This window comes from Halichoeres trimaculatus, unplaced genomic scaffold (assembly GCF_033239565.1).
Source record: "Halichoeres trimaculatus isolate MK-OKI-2021-1 unplaced genomic scaffold, fHalTri1.1 fHalTri1_scaffold_11, whole genome shotgun sequence".
NCBI classification, from domain to species: Eukaryota; Metazoa; Chordata; class Actinopteri; order Labriformes; family Labridae; genus Halichoeres; species Halichoeres trimaculatus.
The window spans coordinates 17,658,349-17,680,728 of NW_027437189.1; the positions used below are offsets into that span (position 1 = coordinate 17,658,349).

General features: G+C 38.6%; 3 protein-coding genes across 3 annotated transcripts; 1 reads left to right on the forward strand and 2 right to left on the reverse strand.

Moving 5' to 3' along the window:
* The first annotated feature begins 1,940 nt into the window (after positions 1 to 1,940).
* On the forward strand, positions 1,941 to 5,793 carry ndufa4l2a (NDUFA4 mitochondrial complex associated like 2a). Its single transcript, XM_074681665.1, has 4 exons — positions 1,941 to 2,126; positions 3,986 to 4,071; positions 4,858 to 4,918; positions 5,026 to 5,793. The coding sequence occupies exons 1-4, from the start codon at positions 2,082 to 2,084 to the stop codon at positions 5,080 to 5,082; spliced, it is 249 nt and encodes an 82-aa protein (XP_074537766.1). The 5' UTR covers positions 1,941 to 2,081; the 3' UTR covers positions 5,083 to 5,793.
* Positions 5,794 to 8,142: 2,349 nt separating this feature from the next.
* Positions 8,143 to 17,421, reverse strand: LOC141799822 (serine hydroxymethyltransferase, mitochondrial-like). The gene is made up of 12 exons (XM_074682196.1): positions 17,288 to 17,421; positions 15,693 to 15,887; positions 13,990 to 14,069; positions 13,593 to 13,793; positions 12,588 to 12,669; positions 12,349 to 12,471; positions 12,046 to 12,185; positions 11,282 to 11,444; positions 11,077 to 11,176; positions 10,481 to 10,636; positions 10,214 to 10,321; positions 8,143 to 9,683 (listed from the first exon to the last, which is right to left on the reverse strand). The coding sequence occupies exons 1-12, from the start codon at positions 17,402 to 17,404 to the stop codon at positions 9,556 to 9,558; spliced, it is 1,593 nt and encodes a 530-aa protein (XP_074538297.1). The 5' UTR covers positions 17,405 to 17,421; the 3' UTR covers positions 8,143 to 9,555.
* A 429-nt stretch (positions 17,422 to 17,850) lies between these two features.
* LOC141799823 (neurexophilin-2-like) lies at positions 17,851 to 22,039 on the reverse strand. Its single transcript, XM_074682197.1, has 2 exons — positions 21,739 to 22,039; positions 17,851 to 18,705 (listed from the first exon to the last, which is right to left on the reverse strand). The coding sequence occupies exons 1-2, from the start codon at positions 21,793 to 21,795 to the stop codon at positions 17,860 to 17,862; spliced, it is 903 nt and encodes a 300-aa protein (XP_074538298.1). The 5' UTR covers positions 21,796 to 22,039; the 3' UTR covers positions 17,851 to 17,859.
* Between the last annotated feature and the right edge of the window lie 341 nt (positions 22,040 to 22,380).

The window sequence follows — 22,380 nt, forward strand, 5'->3', positions numbered from 1 at the left end:
ACATTTATTACATTTTTACAAGGTTCCTAAGACAAAGCTGGTTGCACTCTCTCAAGTCCTGTTTCACAAACTCATGTGGCATCTTAAAAAGATGTTTAAAAGTTGATCAACTTGTTTCTTCATTTCCCTTCAAGAACATGTTTATTTTATGGCAGAGTTGGTTACATTCAAAATTATAGCCATTATTACATTTTGGAGAAGATCCAAAACTCAATTTAATCAAATTTCTTATTGTGTAATTCATTGAACAGTTGTATAAATGATGGACCATAAATATTTGATTATTTATTTATTTTTCAAAAATACTGTACACAAATGAAATGTTCAATTTAGTAACATGTTAATTGGTAATTAATTACACATGCACAATTCAATTTGATGGATAGGGGTTTTCCAGGACTGCACCTGCCTTGCTTTCATGGTGCATTTAGTCATGTGCCAATTTTTGGCAGTTGTGAGTGCAACTAATGCTACGGCTGAATGAGCTGCTCCGTATTGGTAAGCTTTGACTAATGGTCTAGTTTGTGTAATTACTGAAAGTGCGTACAAGCCCTGTTGTTCCTCTTGAAGAAATGGATTTCTTGGATTTATTTTGTCACAATGGTGGACACTGGATGAACAGAAGAGCAGAGGAAAGCTGAGCAGGAGAGTGATAGAGCCCAGGCTAAAGGCTAAAATACTGATTAAGCTCTTTGTGATAATGTCCATTCCAACTCACATGCAGCAGTTATTCTGCAGTGGTCTGTTCAAACTTGAGAGTCTATCAATAAAAGGAAAAGTGAGGTTACGTTATCTCTGCTTGGTGAGGTTTTAGTTGGTAGAAGAGCACTGGTAGGATATAGCCAGGATTCTCCAGCGTCACTCATTATGGACACGCCTCAAAGCACCTGAGTGACACTAAAAAGATAGTCTGCTCACTTTCTGGGCACTAAACTAAGTAAAAAACTGTGTTTACATAGTTTGGTTCTTGTCACCTTTAAAACAATAGTGCCAAATAACTATGATTAAAAAAATTACATTGTTGCTATACATCCTGGGAAAAGTTGTCTTGTACAAAGAAAAGTAGTGTTAAATAGAACATCGGGTCTCCTGTCAACATCCATGCTTCAAAACACGATAGCTGCTTTTTTTTTTTTTTAATTTGTGGTTGCTTGGTTCCCTGCACAGTGTTGTGAATTTATACATCTTGTTTCCTGGGTTTGCAAAAGGCATCAGTTTGGTGGCATGGCCCATTTACTTTTCACTAGAATGCATATTATACAGTAGCCAGCCAGTCAGTCAGATGAACCCTAGTATAGATATGTGTTATGCAGAACCCCCACAGTGAATGCACCATGAAAACAATAACCAGATTTTCCAAAATTAAAGTATTTTGTAGTTTCTCTTATCTGGTGAACATTCTTACTCAGAATTCACACATGCTTAAAAATGACATTTTAGTCTTTAAATTTAAGTGATATTTTGTCACTGTGTTTTTCCACTTTATCTATTTGTTTTTGCAGAATTTGAGCAACTTTGTTTTTGGGATGTTAAACGTCTTTGATGATTTGATTTGGAAAACTGAGGAGGCCCATAAACACCAGTAATCCCCCTGTGGCTTTGAAAAGGACACGTTGTTTGTATGTTTTCCCATTTCCTCCAGTTATCTCCCTGAGGGTTAGGGGTCTTTAAACTAAAGTGGAGGAAATAAGGGAGAAAAATCCTCCAAGCTCTCAACGTCTGCTGTTAGAGAACACACTTTAAAACAATAAAACACCCTCCTGTGAGCATCAAATGTCTCTGGCCTGGATATTGAATAAAGATTCACAGTGATGAAACCTGATAGCTTGTATAAAAACTGCTACACCTCAGAGCGCTGTGTAATCAGCTCAACAAGGGAACAGAAGGAGCTGTAATCAGATGTAAATGACCTCCTCCTCCCTCCTCCCTTCCACGTCCCTCCTCATGCCGAGAGCAACAGGTCCAAATCCTGATCCTGCAGGGCCATTTGAAGCTTGAGCCTGTTAATAACAAGGGCCTGAGAAATCAACTGAAAGTTTTCTTTTTAGGCCTTTTTTGCTCAATTTGTTGAAATAGGAGCGATGATATTTCGGGCGGCAGTGGAACATGCTAAGAAGCATCCTGGGGTAAGGTGCCTCTATTTTTTCTTTGTTCTTAATACTCTCAAGTTAGCTTCAGCTACCTGTTTTTATTTGCAAAAATATTATTCTGTGCAAAAGTTCACAAAACAGATGCGATTAAAATGCTTCCATGAACTATTGTTTATGTTCTTGCTTTAGTCAAGAAAATACAGAAGGGACTGAACTTGATGGTTGTATGATGTGTTCTCAAAGCAGGACATGCAGTCAGAATCAAATTTTGACTTCCTGACATATTTTATCCAAAGTTCATCAGGGTGAGTTACTCCAGGGGACATTCAAAATGCGACCAATCTATCAGAGGCTTGACACTGAAAAATACTTTTCCTCATAAATCTGAGATGACAAAATCTAAGCACTTAAGCAATGAGTGGTTTGACTTAAATAAATGTAAAAATCTGAGTTATTCCCACTGGGGAAGGGATTATATCTATGCTTTTTAACCAGCACTGCTGTCAAAGAATGCAGAGACCGAGTTTTAACTTCTTGTCATCAGCCTCCCAGGAGACAGAGAGAGGGCGAGAGAAACTGCAGGGAAAATATCCCTATGAGGCTCTGCCAGAACTCCTTGATATGGTCTATCATCCTGACAGACAGACAGGCTGCGAGAGAAAGACAGAGTGAGGGAGACAGACGCTGCAGGGAGCAAATCCCAGTGAGACTCAACAAGCTTTCCTGATCAAGCTACAGCAGTCAGACAGCTAGAGACAGAGACAGGCTGTTTGAGGGAGTGGAAAGTTTAAGAGTCAGGGAGAGAAGACTGTTCTGCCAGACAACTGAAAAGTTAGTAGAACAGAAAGTTAAACGGGCAGACAGACCGTGTCTTTTTGGGACAGAGAATCAGGATGTCTTTTGATTTTTCAGAAGAGAAAACGTGTACATTGTTTAGCTGTGTTACAAAGGTTACAAGGCAAAAAATAAATAAATAAATAAATAAAAATATACTTTTAGATACTTGAAGCATATGCTTTCACAGGGTTATCTTTTCTAATACCCAAGTTGATCTGGTAGGACAAGTGATCACTATTGAGATAATCTTTTACAGTAACCACATGTTAGACTATAGATGGAAACTCTCAAACATCTTTGTTTAGTACTTAGTTGCAGCTGGAGAAAAGGACACTGGCAACATAACTATTCACATAACTAACAACAAGACACCAGAAAGTTTGGTCAAGAAATGTATTTTCAGTGCTAGACATCTTTTAGTACCATTTTTTTTGTTTGTTTGTATTTAATTTATTCTGTAAAAACTCAGAGTCAGGCTAGCTATTCCCCACTTCACCTGATAAAGTAAAGCTAATAATCTACTCACTGTATAGCTTGATATGATGTAGGGAGATAAGCCAACTGAAAAGAGGAAAAGCAACTACTCCAGGGTTCAGTAAAAACTCTTAATTCTTTTTTTACTGACTGATACAACTTGTAAAGGACATCATTTTTATATTTTATGTCAGAATTTGAAGACTTGGTAGGCCTATATTTGGAATACTGCTCAGTCACATCTGTCTGTTATTTCTGATCCTTCAGGCTGCAATCAGTCAAGCAATCTCTGTCACTCAGAGCGGTGCATCGCTGCTTACAGCTTTAACTTCTCAATAAACCATCAACAGTGCAGGAATGGTTGGAAACTGATAAAATATCAGCCTTTAACTGTGTATGTGTTGCCATGAAAAGTTCAGGGTTTTTTTTTTGTTTTGTCTTTGTAATTCATGAACATGTGACACGGTTTAATTAGCATAAAGACTTAAAATAATATTAATATATGATAACATGAAAAGGAAGGGAAATGTAAAATAAATACAATGAAGAAATGTGTTCTTTTAACTGTCTCTCTGTATTCCCAGCTCATTCCCCAGTTCTTCTTCATCTGTTTGGGAATGGGCGGAGCCGGTCTATATCTGGTCCGTTTGGCAAAAGGACCCCATGTTACGTAAGAACCTTTAACATTTCCTTTGACCTGAGGCTTGTTTGTATGAAGCTGCTGGGTGTGGTGTTAAATCTAAATTTTCACCACATTTAAATGTTTTCACTATCACACTGATTCAGATAATTTGCCTAAATTAGGCATGTATCTTCATGTTATGTCCCCTTCTTTGTTTCCATTTTCACATTATTTGATGACAAGGCTGGAGTTTCCTAACTTGAATCAATGCCTCCTATATTCACAGGATGTACTCCACAGGTGTTGTTAGTTCAGACATCAGACTTGTTTGTCGCAATTTTAAAAAGCAGATTTGCAAACTTTTGAAAAGGGTGTAAAGTGGGTGGATAAATTCTACTAATGAAGAGGTATCTCATTTATGACTGTTACAAACAGCAGGGATTCTTCAAACCTCATCCTGCCTGGACTTCCTTTCCACCCCCTGATATCAAACTGTGTATAACTCCTTAATGGTGCTTTGATAAAAGCTGAGACAACTTTTAACAGGAGAGCACAGGCTGGTGGTCTCTTTTTGTTTCTCTGCAGAACTTCCATCATTTCTCTGCAAACATTTTGGTAAAATCAGGAAGTGTGTAGCGTCAGCTAAAGAGTGGCGTGAAACTGTCCCTCAGCTTTTGTTTGCCCTGGCCAAGGTTGAATTTTCAATTGAGTGCAGGCTCTAAAATATAGATGAAATGTAGCAGCTCAAATACAAAAAAAGGTTGTGTTTATCTACAAGAGTTATCAAAGAACACTAACATATCCCAGTTCTGTCTTTTGTTTTTCTGTTTTTAGTTGGAACAAGACCAGCAACCCTGAGCCATGGAATAAACTTGACCCCACATACCAGTATAAGGTAATTACCTTAAAGGTTTCAAAGTTGTGGACTAGTTATTGGTCAAATAAATACAGAAATTACTCTTTAAAAACTTCTGAGTTTGTTTGTATTTTTTGATCCCTCAGTTTGTTGCCATCACCACAGACTACCCAAATCTGAAGAAGGAGGGACCTGATTTCTGAGCTTCTAGCAGCCATCTAAACTTGACAAATAAACTTGACCCATCATGAACTCACCACACAGTCCCTCAATGTCATCACCTGGAGGTGTAAAGAATCACAGATCAGAACCTTTAATGCTTTAGTTCCTCTGTGCCTGTGTGATGTTTGCAAGAGACAAGCCAGTAATACTAACCAGAGTTGTCACTTTGAGGCATTTGTGAGTTGGGAATTTGCTGTATTTGAGATATTTACACCCATCCAGGGGAGAAGAAACAGCATTTAACATGCTCCCTTCATGTACTGTCATTTCAAGTTTGTTACTTGGTTATTCATGGACTGATGAGTACACATCAAGACTTGGTAACATGTACTATCGGACCATTATTAAATTAAATGTGATCTCTGAAAAAAGCGTTCGGATAATGCTCACTGATTTATATACCTCTATTTATTAAAATTAGACTGAAGACAGACAGAAAATTACATTTAACCCTGTGAAGCCTGATCCATCAAAACGCAAACAAACAAAAAAATAGCCAGAAAATTCTAAATTTTTGTAACTGAGATGTGTATTAACTCTTTAAACAATATGTACACAAGCAATGTTGCTAACTAACATTGTTGATTATATATTTTGAATATCACCTTTGGAAAAATTGGGCAGTTTTGTCAAGTTTTTTTCCATACATTTTTGAGTAACATGAATCCTTTCAATGCACAAAATACTTATTTTTTTTTAAAAAAAGAGAAACAATTTAGATAGATGTTATTCTTAGTGCAATTCCTTTAAAATTAGTCATGAAATTTGTAATAATCAGTGGTAGTAATATATACATAAATATATATATTTTTTTGTTCTAAGGGTCCAGAACGCTGGTCAGCTCTCTTAGATCTCTTTTAAATCTCTTTTAATTAACTTAAAAGAGTCATTGATGTCATTTTTCCCCCTAGTCTGGAGGCATAAAGCTTTACTCACACCAGTGTTAGTCTATGTTTGAGTATCCTATCGCTTTGGTCAAAGGTGTGTTTTGTGGCTTCATGTGTTTCTCCATGACTGGCTCATAATTTTGTTTGTAGAGGTCACTGAATTCAATGGGCACTGTATAAAATAAAGGAAGAGTTGCATAAACTTGAGTAAATATTGTCTTATGAATTATGTGTCTGATTCATGCTCATAGAAAAAGCTATTATTACAGGTGTTCACTGTCACACACAAGTAAACAGAGAGGCTGTGATGAAACACCTGCAGAGAGCTGCTTCAGATACACATCTTTTTCCACACACAACCAGTAACAGTCAGTGGCTTTAATGGAACAGATCCATCTGTTAGCTGACAAGCTGTCACTTTACTGCCTGACTGGTCCACAACCACATTAACCACATTTGGTAGATGTGTGTATATATCTGTGTGTGTGCGTGCATGTGTGTGCAAGAGAACACATACGCATCAGTGTGTGCTGCAACCTTGGGTCTTTGATCAGCGACAGCAGTGCCAGGTTGATGAGTATGACATGAAGCAGGTTTTACACACACACACACACACACACACACACACACACACACACACACACACACACCAAACACAGAGTCCCATCTCTCTCAGAGAAGATAAAGACGAGGAAAAAAAATTACTATTGAACAGCTACAGCTACATTAACAGACAGAGCTATAGCACCAAAGACCTGATTATTTCTGCTGTAGAAAGACATAATGAAAACACACCTCAATCAAAAAAAAACAACAACAATGAACTTTTTGTGTCACCCCTCTATTGTTGAAATTTGAGATCTTTTAACAAATGTCAGGGGTTTACTGAAAGCGTTGGGCCAGGGATCTGAAACTCATGCCATGGAGGGCCAAAAGGCTGCAGGTTTTCTTTCCAACCAAAAACTCCACCAGCTGATTTCACTGATTACCTCACCTTCAAGCTGAGAGAGCAGGGGCTAATCAGTGAAATCAGCTGGTGGAGTTTTTGGTTGGAAAGAAAACCTGCAGCCTCTTGGCCCTCCATGGCACGAGTTTCAGATCCCTGCTTTAGATGGTTTTTTCACATTAGTCAGAGCATCCAGAGGTCATGAGAAAGAGGCACCGAGATGAAACGAATCTAGCTTTATTTGCGTTGTGATGTTGCGTGTGTGTGTTTTTGTTTAGTTTGTGTGTTTTCTGACAACAGAGCTGAGAGCTTCCCTGACCTCTGACCTATCCTTCCACTGACGGCTCTCTGTGGATGGGACACATTCCTCTGGCAGAAACTGAAGCAATGATCTTCCACCCCAAAAACTGGATGAACTGAAGGTCTAGGCAGAAAAAAAGCCCTAAGGCTGAAATATTAACAAAAATCTGTTCAGTTTTTAATGAAATCAATTTAGAGCTCCAACAGGAAGCAGTTGTATTAATGCTTCATTTTGCTATGGTTATACAGCTGTACTTCAGATGCTGGAGGAGAGCCTCCTTTTGAACATGAGACACATTCATTTGAATGAAGCTAAGGGACTTCATTTCAGTCTGGACAGGGATAATGATGCAGCAAAATCTCTTTTTTCATCAATCTGGGAAAACCAGTCAGAGAGGAAGCGTTTAAATACACAGAAATGAGAGTTTTGAAGGTTTCGTGAGGCAGTGAAGGACTTGGGTGTTACATAATGCTCTCATTTTCTTTTGTGTATTATGAACTGTCCATGATCATTAGTGTTATATAATATTTGGTTCCAGGGGGACACTGAAAGAGAGTGCCACAGAAATAAATATGGTAGCAGAGAAGTTGTTACTTTTGCGAATAATAAGTTTCACTTTTCATTATCTTTATGAATCACAGATACTTATACGTTCATCGTTTGTGAGGAATCTTTGATAAATAAACAAACAGTTGTGTCTTTTTTCTGTTCATACATTAAGAAAAAAAAACGCGAGAACATGATTAAAAAACAAAAACAAAAGGTGTTTTGGAGAAAAAAAGGTATTGGTCATACTCTAACCTTGTGCTTGTTTTTGTTTATGTAGAAGAATAAAAAAACAGTTAAGATTGTTTACAAAAAACAAAAACAAAAACAAAAAACAATAGTTGTTTTATGAGACTTCTACAAAAACAAGCCACTTTTATAAAAACATCAATTAGTGACATAAGTACACGTTTTACAGTGTGGAGATCTTGTTCAAACTATACACCAGTCAAACTGCTGAGCTCACGAGAGGAAATTACTAGAGGAAATACCAGCAGCTTAACATTGATCAGTGTTTATGAACCCTGCAGAGTCCTTCTCCATTTTCTTCTGTAAATAATAAACAATGCATTTGACAAAAGATGCAAAATAAAATGTTTAAATTTTTTTGAAAAAGTGTCAACATTCACAAAATTTTTATTACAATATATTCAAGTGTTAAACATTGCACATTCACTCCAGATGCTCTACACTACAAATCAAATAGAAGATACAAAAGATGTCCTCATCATTTATCAAAACAGCCTCAAAACACAGTACGTGCTGTTTCACTGCATCTCACTTTTGATCCGTAGTTTTTGTGAGTAAACTGAGTCTGTGTTCAATTCCCAGCACAGCTGCTGCGAGTTTCCCAGGGCATGGGACAAAGCATGACGTTGATAAGTCCTCTGAACAGGCAGAGCTTCCAACAGTCCTATCTGAGAGGCAGACAGTGTTATCAGAGCAAGTGTAGCTGCTGTGGATGAATTACAAGCAAGAAAGCTACTGAGTTACAACACATTTGAAGCCTTTGTGAAGAATCTCACATGACAGCATCAATATCCAGCAAATGCATTATCACTAGCACAGAGAAAACAAATCCTAATAGTTTTTAAAATGATACCCTGCAGTGCTCCATGAGCACTGAAAAAACTATCTATGAAAAGGATGAAATAACTTTTTTTGTAAAATGGTTGACAACATAATTACACAGGTTAGAGCCTGTGGTCTAAATTTACTGGTGGTACCTGAAACACTTGGAAAAGACTTACATTTACCAGCCTGAGTATTAATCAGAGCTACAAAACCCAATACAGGTCATTTTAACAGTGTCATAAAGAAACTTTAAAGAAACTTTTTTTAGAATAACTGTTGAGTATTTTCATACATGTTAACTTCCCCTGCTCTGCTTTTATAACATTCATAATCTGTTTGAACATCAAGAGGTGTCAACAACAGGAGAGATGGTACAGCCGACTCACACATTGATACTTTTATTTGATGTGAACAATTAAAAAAAGCTTTAACAGGAGGATATTTTATTTCAATGCACTGTATATAAAACACCTGTTTGAATAAGAATGTGGCCAATGTATGAATTTTCAATGACATTTTCATGTATAAATTTCACAAGTTCATTCAGATTGCGATTCACATGACCTGCTGAAATATAGTTAACAGTGTTTTATTTTATTTATTTATTTTTTCAAAAAAGAAAGAAAAGAAACACATTATAGAAGCCCTAGTCACTGTGTCCATGCTGTAGCGGGGTTCTGCCTTTCTGTGTGGGGTGTTTTTAGTGGTCAGTGAATCCAGGCATAGGAAAGGGCCTGGCAAATAGCTCCACCCGCTGGCGGAGTTCTGCCAGACGTGACACCGTCTCTGAGTCCTCCAGCAGGAAAGACTTGAAGCTGGCCAGATTACCTGGATGACAAATACATAAAAACAAGTTAGGGGCTCTATCCATCTATCCACCCATCCTATTCCACTGCTTATTGACCCTGGTCAGGGTCATGGGTGACTGAGCTTATCCCAGCTGTCTTTGGGCAAGAGGCAGGGTACACCCCGGACTGGTCACCTGTCAATGACAGAGCTGACACATAGAGACAGAAAGCCTTTCACACACATACTCTCACCCACAGGCAATTTAGAATCACCATTTAACCTGGTGAGCATGTGCTTGTGGGAGGAAGCTAAAGTACCCAGAGAGAACCCACACATGCACAGGCAGAACATGCAGACCCCACACAGAAAGGCCCAACTTGTCCGAATCTGATGACCTTCTTGCTGTGAGGCAGCGCTAACCATTGCACCACCGTGCAGAGTTACGGATTTTGGTTTTAAAAACCTGACCTTAAGTGTCTCCCAGACCTGTAAACATCATGGTCAGGTGGTTTTTACAACACTGACTTAATAAATCCCAAGGTAAACATGAAAACCTCTTCCTCACGCACCAGTTTTCTTTTTTACATCCAGAGCAATCTGAATCCCCTCATCAATGAACTCCACAACCTTTTCAAAGTCTGCTTCCTTGAACTGTCGTGAGGTCAAAGCTGGAGCACCTGAGAGGAAAAATAACAGGGTATTACGTAGTAACATGATTTTTCTAATATGATTTATTATTTTATTATGTTTGATCAAAAGAGTCTTGCCAACTAACTAACGAATGATGTAATAATAATGATAGTTTAATGATCTATGATTAATGATCGTCTAAGTACCGAGTCTGAGTCCTCCAGGAGTGAGGGCGCTCTTATCTCCAGGGCAGGTGTTCTTGTTGGCAGTGATGGACACCAGCTCAAGGACCCTCTCAGTCCGTGCTCCATCTATCCCACGAGGTCGAAGGTCAACCAAAACCAGGTGGTTGTCTGTTCCACCTGAAAGCATGACGTGAAGATAAAGACATTTGCCTTTAATGTTTGGTTTGGAGTGACAAAACATTCAGTTTTGAGGGTGAAAACTGTTCAGTTTTGTGAAATGTTTGTGAAAGTAAATTGTGAAAGTTTCTGCACTGTTATAGTTCAACCTTCATAGCCAAAGTGAAAATTAACATCATATCTTTAGGTCAGTGGGAATAATTTACAGTCTTCAGCTGCTGAGTGAAGGTCAAGGAGAAGTTGTGAAAACGAGTGCAGATGAGAAAGTAAAGAGGGATTTTAGAGCTGTTGTGTCTCATGACAGAAATGCAGTGCAACTTTAAATGTATCGACACAGGTATTAAGAAACCTAACAATGCAGAGAACATGTTATATAAATAAGTGTATATCATTTAAAAGCAGATCAAAAATGTGTTTGTATGCGTCTGTATTGTGAGTACCTGAGACCAAGGTGTAGCCTTTCTTCAGTAGAGTGTTAGCCATGGCCTTAGCATTCAGCAGCACTTGAGCAATGTACTGTTTGAACATTGGCGTCGAAGCCTAAGGATCACATCAGGACACACAAGTAGGACTCTGTTCTATTCACCATTTATTCAACCAAAATAATTTCAGATATTTTTGCTTTTTCAAATTTGGTTACTGGACCTGTTTGAGGGCAACAGCCACACCAGCAATGGCGTGGTTGTGAGGTCCTCCCTGAAGTGATGGAAACACAGCAAAATTCACCCTGTCCTGGAGGTCATAGGTCACCTCCCTACCTTTTTTATCCACAGACCGCACACCTTTCCGGAAGAAGATCAGACCAGCCCTGCAGGAAAACAGAGTGAAAGATTAATACATTAATGTTTCTCATTAAAAAAAATTGATGTTATGCTAAACTATTCCTACTACCACTATTACTACTACACTGTAAAAATAAAATTTAAAATAATTTTAAACAAACTGACCCAAAAATAGAGGGAAAACAGTGATGTCTACAACATACTGACTTGCACAGTACAACAAAACCCATATTATCAAGGTTAGAATTAAAATATTTTAAATATACTTTGAGATAATATTTCGGCATAAATAACTTATTTGTATAACATCTTGTTTAAACAAATAGTCCAATAATGATACAAATAATAATAATAATAATACTAATCATAAATAATAATAATAATAAAAAACACATTTCTTTTCATAGCAACTTTAAAAACATGGGTCAACAAAGAGTCTTTATAGACAACAAATAAACACAAGAACAAAGTCAGATCAAAGCCCCAAACAAAAAATAACCACAGCATGGAAAATCAACAGCTGAAAACCTTAACAACAATAAAAAACCCAAAATAACATCTTGAGCTACAGGTTTTTTAACATCACATCCAACAGTACAGTTTCATTGGACAAAGATTTTTTCTGACCGTGCTCCACGCAGAGACTTATGGGTTGTTGAGGTCACCAGGTCAGCGTGCTCAAAAGGAGAGGGAACAGCTCCTGCTGCCACCAGGCCACTGATATGAGCCATGTCTGCCAGCAGGTAGGCATTAAGCTCCACACACAGCTGAAACACACACAGCTTAGTGATTCATGTCCCAAAGTCTAAACTGATTTGTGTATTCTTCACTAAAGCCTCTGTGTTAGCAATTAAAAGTTATTGCTGTCAGTTGTACCGCTATAACTTTAAACTATGTCATAATAGGTATAAATTCATATAAAATGGGCACCTTCTTCATACGAGGGTAGTCGATGAGGCGAGCGTAGGCACTGGTTCCTGCTATGATGAGTCTTGGTTTGAAAAGTCTGGCGGTCCTCTCCAGCTGGTCGTAATCTATCAGACCTGTCTTTGGCTTGCAGGACAAACAAGGACAAGTCGGTACCATGTAATTTAGTTTTTATAGATAATGTGGTTCTATCAACTTATATTTGATCATTTGGTTCTGTATTTTCTTTCGTCAAAACTCACATCCAGCTTGTAAGGCATTGATTCAAAGTAGATGGAGGTGGCTGAGATTCTCTTAGTGTCTGTCATATAGCCGTGGGTGAGGCTGAAAGGTGGTGACAAAAAATGGAGTCAGACACTTGCATTTCAGAGGAGCAGGTGTCCCAGATGTTATCTGTAGTTATGTGGGCTCTTTTCAATATACCATACTTCGCTAAGCTTTTGTAAACCTTATTCCTATTACACATGAACAGTATTGTCATATATCAAACGATCATAAATGTCCTAGGTCATATTTTGTATCGAAGACTTTGATGTTTATGATATTTTTATGCCATTAAATCTATTTTTTTTATTTGCCCACTAAATATATTAAAACACTTGTCTTCCTTTCCAAAAATCACTGGATTGTTTTTTATCTAAAGATATTAATCATCTGTAAGTAATCCAACTCAAAGGTGTCATTGGAACGTGAATAATGAGAACTTTTCACAGTATTTGGGTTTCAGCGACTCAAATAAAAATGTATTTATTCAAATAGGCAGTGTAATGTGAAAATTTCAGAATGCATTACTAAAAGTTTGTCTATTTCCATAACAACACCAATACAATGCAAGACAGTGTTAAAATGGCTCAGGCAAAATATCAAACATTTCATTGCATTTTCTTTTTTCTATCTTTTTTTAAATTAAACAAACAAAAACAAAAAAATCTGTCAGAAAAAATAACATAGTGGCTATCAAAATATAGTTCGATATCAACAGAGTGGCATCAAATACAGTTTTTTAATTAATTTCCAAAATAATTGCATAACATCCCAAATAAACTTTTAGATAAATATTTATTTTATTTTCCCTTATACATTGAGAGAATCCCAAGTTATTACATCTTTTGTTATACTGTTGGGCAAACAATGTAAAATTTCACTTACTAAAAGTTTTTAAATGAATTGCCATACTTGTGTTAAAACATTAAACTGGGGTCACTGCTAGACTCTACAGGGAAAATCTAGTGTCTTTGTTCACTCACTGTCCTCCGTCAGGCAAGTCCAGGCCCATGATGCGGTCATGAGGCTGCAGAACAGATGTATAGGCTGCAAAGTTTGCAGGGGATCCAGAATAAGGCTGGACGTTCACACCCCACAGGTTGGGGTCCAAACGAAAGGCAGTGAGTGCTCGTGTCTGACACAGCAGCTCAATTTGGTCTACTATCTCTGCACCACCATAGTACCTGAAAAACACAGGAGGTGTTTGTGAGAATCCCACTTTTTCATTGAGTATCATTAAAAATGTGTATTTCTGTCCACCTCACTGACATATTTTTGAATCAAATTTCCACAAATCAAAGCTGGGGGTTCAGGGATTCATTTAATATTGTTTCAGGACTGAAATGTTTATTCTGGGAGGTGCATTACCCCTGTAGTTACCTTTGTCCTGGGTATCCCTCTGAGTACTTGTTGTTCAGACAGGAGCCCTGTGCCTCCAGCGCTGCTCGGCTGCAGAAGTTCTGACAGGATAAACAAGAACAGTGCCGTCAACATCCAAACATAACCTCTATGTACTGGAAAAAGGAATCTGAGCTCCTCTGCTCTTTCCCAGCAAGGAACAGCAACACAATGAAAAAAATAGTCCAAACTTTTGCTGCCCAGCATGCAATTTGGCTTAAGCACAATATTTCTTTGAAAACACAATTACAAAAGAATTCAGAAGAGTTTCAGCTCTTACTGGGATCATGTAAAGACTTTCTTCTGTTAAATTTGTTGTTTACCTTTTGAGAGATTCAGCAGATACTTATATAGGCTAAAAGTGCCAAATAATTACAGATGCTATCAAGAAGCACAAGGCTAAATAACTTCAGATGCTATAAAGAAATACAGATACTATAGGAAATTTCAGATGGTATAAAGAAAAAAAGGGCTAAATAAAGAATAATCTGACTAATGGTGACTCTGAATCTCCCAAAGACACCTGGGAGTCAGAGGAGAGATTGGACTGCAGAAAAGGAAATGAATGTGAATTTGTTTTGTTTCCAGCTGTCTCTCTTTTTTCTCCCACTTTCACTTCCTTATCTTTTATCTGTGTCTCACTCTCTCCTCTTTCCTGTCCTCCTCAGCCGCCCCCTCTGCCTATTATTATTCCAAACCTGTCACTGTTCGGGGATCCCTCAATCATTCCAGGGGGATTTAAACCTGTCCCCTATGTGACATAAAACTCTCTCTGTGACATTTCAGATCACTATCTCAACACACTCAAACGCTCACACACACACAAACGCTCACACAGACACACACACACACACACACACACACACACACACACACACACACACACACACACACACACACACACACACACACACACACACACACACACACACACACACACACAAAAAAGGTGGCCTCCCCCCTGTCCTGTCTCAACTTGAAATGCTGAGATCAATGAGTGAGGGAACCTAATGGGATCATTAGACTGTGTTCTTGAAGAAAAAACAGGGGCTCTCCACTGGGAGTCAGCCTGCAGCTGTGACTGACACCACATGCACAAGAAGATAAAAATCTTTCAGATGTCATTGTGAGTGATAGTGCTGTGGATTCATAATTGCTGAAGAAGAGAAGAATGAAAGCTGTGGCTTTTCCCAAAGCTTCCACTTAGATGAAATCAGTGACTTGTGAGGGAGGAAAATGCAAAGGAAATTTTGATGAACTCCCTGAAGAAAACAGTTGAATTCTAGAAACCATAACTCTGGTGACTTGTAGTTACACTGCTGAAGGAAGCTTCTCTACAGTTATGGATGCTTTCCTTTCTTTCTGTCGCTGAAAATACCATCTTAAACAAACCTTTTCACATTGCCTGTGTGTACAGTTTAAACAGCTGTCATCTGTAGTGGATACAAATCACAACAAACTCCATGAAAGTAAAGTACTGCACCTTTCGGCTTTACCATATCACAAACCTACTTTTGGTAAATACCCAAATTATTTTATGAACAACTAAATTTTACAAGGAGACAGAGCAAATGGCTGGATGTGGGACACCAAACTTCTCCCAATTAGAAACTAAAGCAGCACCAAGATTGAGAAATGCATTAAATCATCTTCTCTCCTTCCTCTTCCTTATACATGAACCTTACCTCTGATGCGATGAGCTCAAGTCCCCGACACTGCCTGTCTTTCTCCTGCTGTAGAAGGCTCCACATCTCGGGGTCATCTTGTGCCAGGCTCTCTTGCCCCCTCCACACAGCGGCACCACTGAGGCTCCGCTTGCATGGCTCTGCCGTGACCGGTCCCTCTCGGCCCAAATAACCTGAAACCCTTCGCAGGAGGGGCTTTGTGGGGTCGTGGGTGAACGAACAACAGCCAGTCAATATGATGGCTTGTGTGCCTCAGAAATGGTTTTCAAATAATTCTCTGTCTCTGTAAACGACACTGAATTTCTACTCGGGAGTATCCAGGCTGGACATTACTGCATAGGTTGGGTTCCCTTCACATTTGAAATGATACGGTACTGATGCCTGGTACCTGGCAATCGGTGTCACTTGATGTGGCAACACACACTAATTTGTCAAAGATTTTTAATTTAACAGATTTATTTCTCAGTGTATAAACTCTACTGTGGAAAATCGCCTACCCTTCCACTCCCTCACTGTCACAAGGATGCATTCAGGTACCTAAACATGGTACCATTTGATTTCACGTGAACTGGTACTCGGTACGCGGTACTACAGACAGAATTTGATCTGCACTTGATTCAGTATCCATCCCTAGTGCTGCATGCCTAAAACTCACTGTCCTAATCAATAACAAAGAGTGGTTAACACAACCTTGTGGAAAAGACAAATACCAAGGCAAAGAATTTGATGCAGCTCTCCATTGTCCTACAAACTGTGCAGGGTGAAACCCTTTTTGAGGGGTTGTTCTTTGTTTTTTTTTTGTTGTCCAAGATTGCTGCTTTGGTGTCTTTTGAAACCCTTAGGAAGAGTGAGTGTGTGAAAAAACACTTTCATCACTCAGAATAATAATACTTTGCACCGGGGGTTTGGAAACAAGGGACTTAGAATAATGTGTCTTTTGATGTTCTAAACAATCCATTACATGAAAGGCAGTGAAAAACAAGCGTGTTATTCAGCAGTTAGGGAAAACCTTGGACATAAAAAGTGTAATGTGGGCTGGCCACACAAACAGTGACTTATTTATCAGGACCTTGTTTGTTGAAAGCAGCTTGTAGCTGCATGATAGTTATATAACTATGTGTTACTTTGGCCTAATAGACAGATTACTGTTCAAGCATAAATATATGTTTGAGCAAGACTTCTTTCATCTCATATTCATTGTTTTCTAAGCCTTGGGTATATAAATTTATCCGTAAAGCACAGAGTGTAGAGTCAACTTTCCTTTACCGACAAAAAAACCCACTGAAAAAACAAAAGTACTTTTCTCCTTCGACTACCCAGGATGTTTACAGTAATCCCACAAAAAAGGGAAACTTAACTACTGGGTTTGCAAACTGTCAATATAACAAACTGCAAATCTTCACCCATGATGTTCCACTTAGTGCTGGGGTTACTTTGGGTGAAGAGCTCAGCTGACCTAGTTTTGCAGTATAATCTGATTAATGTACAGCTACATTTAAAATGGAGAGAACCTGTAAGTGAAAATAACTCTTGATCTCTTCACATATTTGCAAACAAAAAATAAACATAAAAAAATATCAAACAAATGTACTCACCCGTACTGTTTGACGTAGTGACAGAGAAATCATGCCTGCGACAGCTGGGAAAACAGAAAACTTTCCAAAGTGCAAAGGGTGAAAGTAAAATCCTGACTGGAGGGAAGCCAAGGACATGCCTACTTTGCGTAGCTGATAACAGTGACAACAACAGTCATCTAATTTGTTTGTCTTTGTTTAAGTCTTAGAGAAATCGTATCTTATTGATATCACGCTGTATTACCTTTACATTTAACAGGAAAAACCTTTTGCTGTTAAGAGCTGTAAGCATTTTGAATAATTAATGATCTATGAAAATATATCTGAACTGTGAATGTCAGCTCTTTACTTACATTATAGCCGAGAGTAGAGTGTAATGAAAATGAGTGAGCAGTTAAAGTTTCCTCTCAAAACTCCTTGTCAACAAAGGTTACTATATTGAATAAACAAAGGCTCAAACTTACTCTTACACTTACAGATATCATGAAATGAGTTTATAAGGGTGTAAAAAAACAGTCAATCTCAAGTTCTTTGAAAAACTGAAAAAGACATGGTTTTAAAGAATGTATGACAGTTGGTGTATCTCCGAATCGTCACCCAAAGTGCTGCTGATTCTGCTCGGTCTGAAAATTGTAGTCTGGACAGACTTTCTGGACCAGCCTGTAATCGGTGCCAGTGAAAGCTATGAAGATGCAGATGACCTTAAAAGGTTTGGCACAGATCCAGGCTGCCTGGGATTGTGTGTTTTCTGAGTAGCAGGTCTGTCCTGGGTCATACATGCAGGGCTTGGTCTTCTTGGACCGGTTAGTTCGCTGGTAATCTATCCGGCAGTTAAGTTCAGTCACCATCATCACGTCCTGCTGCTGCTGCTGCAGCCTCTGCTGCTCAGGAGGCATCGAGCTGGTGGACTGAGGCAGGCCCTGGAGCTGGGTTGTAAGATCAGGCACCAGGACTGAGTTTTTGGTGTGAATGTCCTGAACGGCAGAATCCAAAAAGTCCCATCCCACAGCTTTGGAAGGTGGTACGATGCTGACAGATATGTTCCCCAGATGGGTTGAGTTGTGGCGAAAGTAGACACTGAAAGTTCCATTGATGTGATCGACTATTTTTCCGGTCACTAGGAGGCTGAATTTCACTGTTTTTACATTAAAATAAAAGTCACCCCAACCAAGGATCTTTTTGGCCTTCGTTGATGTTTTTGCAGGAGGTTTGGGTTTGGAAGGGGTGCGGTATAGATACTGATCCAGAGCTTGGGAGAAGTTTTGCGGCCATCCATATGGCCCAAGAGAGCCATAAGCAGGTGTTTTATGTTTGGTTGAGATGATCTGTAAGTCTTTGGAAATTTGTTTTACCTTTAGAGCAGCTCCTTCAGTGTTCCTTCGTCCTCCTTCCTCCTTCCTCTGTTGCTGGTTCTGAAAGTTCTCAGCCGTCTCGTAGACCTGTGAACACCAAAGTGGGCACAGCTCATTGTTTTTACCTAATCGAAGGGGTCACACAAATCTCTTTTGATGTTATCTTAATACAAGAGGCAGGTGTTATTCACTTTCTTTAACCAAGAATATCAAAAAGTAAGATCTGAGTTATTCATCAAATTTAAATGAACCTTGATAACAAAGAAATCTGAAAAGTCTGCATTACTTTTTACCAGAGATAATCTTTCTTTGGAAAAGGTGAAAACTCTGATTTTAGACCTTATGCTATTTTGAAGTTTGCGCATAAGTATAATTCAGTACACATCTTTTGTTTTGAGATTAATGTCAATATCTTAGAATGAAACATACGGGAAGTGGAAATACACCTGAACTTATGTAGGGCTTCTCTAGTCTTTCAGAAGGTTGTAAGGAGGATGAGAAATGAGAGAGACCCAGAGACCAGCAGGATGAATGAAGGGCAGTTTAACGGTAGATCAATAAAGTAGCAGATAATCTATTAAAATAATTATGTTTGTTGTATTATGTCCTCAAAGGATTTGAATGACTGAAATCAATAGGTTTGCCCCTGAGGGCTCGGACTCACACACAGTTTCATTCCCATTGCCATGGCACACAACCAAGGCTGTCCTTCCCTCACACTCTCTTTGGTTCCCTAGTTAAAACTCAGTGTGTCCTTGTGAAGGGATTGAGTGTGGGGGCTTGTTAATCAAGATGCTGGAGGAGAGAGGAATATAGTCAAGCCCAAATTACAAGAGAAAGAAATAAAGTGTAAGACAGTAGACAGTGCATATCCTTCTGAATAAAATTTTCACCACTGAGCTGCCAAAAATATATTTTTATTTCCTTTTAGGTGCTAATCTTACCTTTCTTATCAGGGATGTTCCCGTACTGTTGAATTGATTTCTGAGATTGTCTTCCCCTTGTTTACCAGGGTCGTGTTTTTAAAAGAAAAGGCACAGCACACGTTTTTGTCTTTACTTTACCCTTTTTGCATTTTCTGCCCAGTTTCCCAACCCAGTTTTATGAGTGAGGTTTCAAAGTCTTTACAAAACTTTGACAGTAAATCTGATGTGTCTTCACCCTCACATATTTTTTGAAACAATACTAACTAAAAATAAAAGAAGTGTTCAGTTTACCATGGGAGATTTTAAAAAGTGAGCATTTTTTTCCCAAAGAGTATACTGTTTCATTCTAATATTTTAAAAAGTAGTCTGTCATGCTAATACCAGTAATAGTGTGTTAACTACAGCACAGAACACGATGCCTTAGCAACACAGAATCTATGTCATTTCAACCTGAATGCAGTTCCCCGGTGATGTCTTTGTTAAATTGATAAAATTCCTATTATTCCAGTTGTTAATAAGGCAGCTTTCTGTCAAATTCAATGTTTGACTAAAGTTTTGGAAAACCATAACTGACCATCATGTGGCGTTAAATTTATTTGATAAGACCTGAAAGTAGTTTCCAAAACCACTGAGTTAGGTACAAAGCTGATTGCACACCATGAGTGGTAAAAATGCTGCTATCAAGACATCATGGTTTTTCCTCTATAACAGCCATTTAAGAAGATTACAGGTCAGGTTATGAATACTTCCATAAAACTGCTTTGTGACTTAGAAATAAAGTTCTGCTCACTGATTGTTTAGCACCTGAATTCTTTTTTAATCATAATGTGTCAAAAAAACAGAGTTAAGACTTCATCCTCCCAGTGCCTGAATAAACAGCCCCCACGATATCATTATTTCTCCACAACAAGTGGGATTCACATCCCCGTTACCACCCAGCCCTGTGTGCCAATCTCTACCTTCTGCAATAAGCGAGTGAGCTCCAGCTGTGCCTATACTTACAAGTCTAAATCTCCAGCTATGTGCTGTTCTCACCTACTCTAATTGGAGCCCACTGTGTGACAGCCATGTCATTGGCTCCATGTCAAGATGCCAGCACAGAAACTGCAACTGAGTAATAGCTGTGGAGTGGATGCAAGCACAACACCAGTGCAAAAACACCTGCAGAGGTTAAAAAAAGGCAAAACCTGAAGAGAAACTTCTTGCAATTGGCTAGAATACAACTTTATTGTGTCTATTTTTAACAACTCTAAAGGGGAATGTGAATTTTTCCACAGCTCGGGGGCATGAAACTTTTAAAAAAACTGACAGAGGCTACACTGTCATCAAATTTAAGGAATAAGCACAAAATTAGGATGTTTTAAGGATTTCAGACTGCCTCAGAGCTAAAGTTGTAGGCGACACAGCTGACCACTGGTTAAGCAAAGATCAAAAAGTCAAATTTATATTATTATTAGAAGTATATTGAATTATAATCTTGCCTAAAATTTACTCTCAAGCTAGAAAGATGGTACCATTTTGATAATCATGTTATCATTACTTCAGTCTCTGATGAAACATTCAACTTTAATCAACACCCTGGGCCGCCCCATATAATTTAATAACAATTGTATAAACAAGACAGCAGTGCAAATATTCATTTAATTGTTTCAAACTTGTCAATCCAAATAAAATCTGGAATCTGGAAAATACAAAAAACTCCTGGGCAAGTCCCCATTAAACCCCAAGTCAACTCACTCCTGTATTCTGTCTTCTCTCTTCAAAAAAAAAAAAAAAAAGAAGTTTGATTTTGCGGATTAATTAAATAACTACGCAGCACTGCAAATTGGATTAAACAATGTAAATAATTCACACTCAGTTTCTTAAACGGATCTAAAAAAAAAAAAAAAAAAAAAAAAAAAAAAAAAAAAACTCCTACATGGGGGACAAAACGCTCTTCGGTGATTTTTCTTGTTTCTAGTCGAACGTTAAAGACGTTATGCCTGATTATCCTGCAAAAAGACGATCATCTGTAGGACTGAAATATTCCTTGGCATAAATTAATGCTCGACTCATTTGTTTCATAAACATTAACGACACGCCTTTGAATGTAGGCTATCTGAAAACAAATAAAACAGAAGTTTAAAAACACAACATCAAGACGTTAACAGTGCTATCTCCGGAGCTAACGAAGCGTCACATCCATCATACTTACCGCTGACAGGAGAAGCCACAGACAGCTGATAGCAAAGTTCAAACAAAACCTCCTCATTTTGCTGAAACGAAAGCAATTTCTTCACGTCCAGAGGGCAAGATAAATATATTTTTTTACTTTCAATTTGCCCAACTAAGTAAGTGGTGGCTGGCTGAGCCACAGCTTACACTCTTAACAAAGTAGAGGAGCCATTCTGCAGCGACGCTCTGAAATCTCCAGGACACACAGTGAGTGCTCAGCTCACTGCCTCCTCTCCTTAACGCTCACTCTCCTTCCTCTCCTCATCTTTATGCTCCCTCTACCCCTCACACACACACACACACACACACACACACACACACACACACACACACACACACACACACACACACACACACACACACACACACACTACCTTGCCCCCCTCTTATTTTCACCACCTGGCCGGCCCTTATTATGACTCATCAACCCGGGGAAAGGCGCTCTCAGGCGGCTACGGTTTGACAGCCCTCCCCGCTGTCGCTGCATACTTTAGCCACAGGGAGGCTGACAAAATGACAAGGGCTCTCTCCGGGAAATATAAAAATCACTGACAAGTCTGGTGAGATTCTGCCACTGCTTATGCTTATCAGTGAAATTTCAAGTCTACAAATGACAGCAAAT